General features: G+C 63.8%; 1 protein-coding gene across 1 annotated transcript; it reads left to right on the top strand.

Annotated features, from left to right (window-relative positions):
• Positions 1-42: 42 nt before the first annotated feature.
• H696_00107 (hypothetical protein) lies at positions 43-2,197 on the top strand (the record flags this gene model as incomplete). Its single annotated transcript, XM_009493939.1, has 5 exons — positions 43-290; positions 332-651; positions 752-905; positions 1,031-1,091; positions 1,190-2,197. 5 exons carry the CDS (start codon positions 43-45, stop codon positions 2,195-2,197), a joined length of 1,791 nt encoding a protein of 596 aa, XP_009492214.1.
• Between the last annotated feature and the right edge of the window lie 162 nt (positions 2,198-2,359).

The raw sequence follows: 2,359 nt of genomic DNA on the forward strand, positions 1-2,359 counted from the left end.
CCCCCCCCGCTCCCGACCCAGCCACCTCTCGATTGACTTGCCATGATTCTGATCAGCATCGCCATCGGGACCATCGCCATCCTGTCGGCCCTCTCACTGACGGCGGCCGTGCTCTTCTTTGTGCTGGTCCCAGCATGTGTGATCACTAGTTTGCGGTATCTCCTGCGGCTGATTGGCAAGACCGGCCGCCGGCACCGGATCGGCCGACCGAATGACCCGGTGATCGGCTTCTTCCACCCTTCCAGGAGCCTCGAATCCCGACCACATGTCCATGCGCTGCCCCTGCCGCCGTTCCTACTCACCCTCCTATCCCGTGGGCGTCACTCCCCAGCCATGGTGGCGGTGGTGGCGAGCGCGTCCTCTGGTCCGCAGTGGCGGCCATCCAGCGGGCATACCCAACGGCCGCGGTGTGTGTGTACACCGGTGATGTGACGGCCGCCGAGGCTGACGCGGCCGGGCGCCATGCTCCCGAGCACGCCCTGGATCGCTTCAACATCGATCTCCCGCGGCCAGTGCATTTGGTTCCCCTGGTGGCTCGGCCTCTGCTGAGTCCTCACCTGTGGCCCGTGGCCACGCTGGTGTTCCAAAGCCTGGCCGGTGCCTTTGTCGGCCTGGAGGCCATTTGGCGTCTGCAGCCGGACGTGATGATCGGTGCGTTGCCCATTCCACTTGCCGAGCATCCTCGCTTTTCTTCTGCCCCGGCGGCTGACAGCATTGCGGCACCCTCTGGCTTCTCTCACCCGGCGGGCAGACACCAGCGGCCACGCTTTTGCCTATCCAATCTGGAGCTGGGCCAGTGGCGGGGCCACTTGGGTTGCCTCCTACACCCACTACCCGGTGGTGTCTAGTGATATGCTCGAGGCACAGCGCGCCCAGAAGACCCTCAAGTCTCGGCTGAAGATCCCGTTCGTGCCTTCCCTCGCACCGTGCCTTTACCTGCGGCTACCCTTTCTCCCTCCCTCCCTGCCTCCCTCACACGCACACACAAACAACCACACCCGCGCGGCCACACATGCACACGCCTGGACAGGTATTATCGTCTGTTTTCCCAGCTCTATCGCCTGGCCGGGTCGTATTCCGGCTTCTCAATGGTTCGTGGATGGTGATCTGGCGCGTCCCACTGTCGATGGGGAGGGACGTCCCTCTAACTTTCACTCTCGTCTCCCTCCACGCTCTCCCCTCTGGCCAGGTCAATTCCACCTGGACATCCAATCATATGGCCGCCATCTGGCGCCAAAAGCCCACCATCGTTTTCCCCCCCTGTGACACGAAAACCCTGTCGGCACTGCCCTTGGAGGGGGACCCGGGCGCTGGGCGCCAGCCGAACATCGTGTATCTGGCGCAGTTCCGCCCGGAGAAGGATCATGGCCTGGTCTTGCGGGCTTTTGCCAAGTACCTTCAAGCATGGCTCGGAGCCGAGCAGAAGGAGGCCAATCCGGAGCTTGTGGACTACGAGGCACATACGGGACGTATGTCGGCCGCCTCTCGGACCGTTCGGCAGCGGGCCGCCCAGGCTGCTGGACTGGTGTTTATTGGCAGCATTCGTGCGGCGCCCCTACAGCGTCAGCAGGACATTGTCCTGCTGCGTGACCTCATTTCCCAAGCCCAGAACCTCCTTGGGCATTTCCCCCCGCGGGTGGGCGTGGCGTCCAGTCCTGAGGACACCAAGGCGGCCCTCTCGGCTCCGGTGGCTGGTCCTATGGTGGACACGCTGGATGCCTTGCTCCAGCGCCAGGGCTATTGGGATCACCTGCTGGCCAATGGCCGGGTGCGCTTTTTGGTGAATGCCCCCTTCGACTTGGTGGCCCGGTATCTGGGCCAGTCCCAGGTCGGCGTGCATGCCATGCGACAGGAGCACTTTGGCATCGGCGTTGTGGAGACCATGGCCGCTGGGTGCGTGATGGTGGCCCACGACAGCGGTGGTCCACAGGCGGACATTGTGGTCCCCGATGCCGGAGGGAACATCACCGGCTTCCTCGCCCGCACGCATCGGGACTATGCCCGGGCCTTTTCCCATGTGCTTGGCACCCTGGACGGGGCTACTCGGCGTCGGATTGCTGGCCATGCCCGGGCCCATGTCGGAGCAGCCTTCAGTCAGCAGCGCTTCGACCGGGCCTTCGTCCAGGCCGTGGCTCCAGCTGTGGATATCACCCTGGCCCGGATGGGCCAGGCGAGTTTGGCCCAGGCGAAGATCTAACGTGCGGGCAGGCCCTTACATGTATGGACAGCTGCTGCCTCTACACGAAAAAAAGTAATGACACTCGATCACCCACTTCTTGCTGCCTCCCTTGATATTGTGCATCACGGGCACAGGCGCGAAGCAGTCAAGGGACAAAGGGGAGCAGGGGGGGTGGGGGTG

Source organism: Fonticula alba, assembly GCF_000388065.1.
Source record: "Fonticula alba strain ATCC 38817 unplaced genomic scaffold supercont2.1, whole genome shotgun sequence".
NCBI lineage: Eukaryota > Rotosphaerida > Fonticulaceae > Fonticula > Fonticula alba.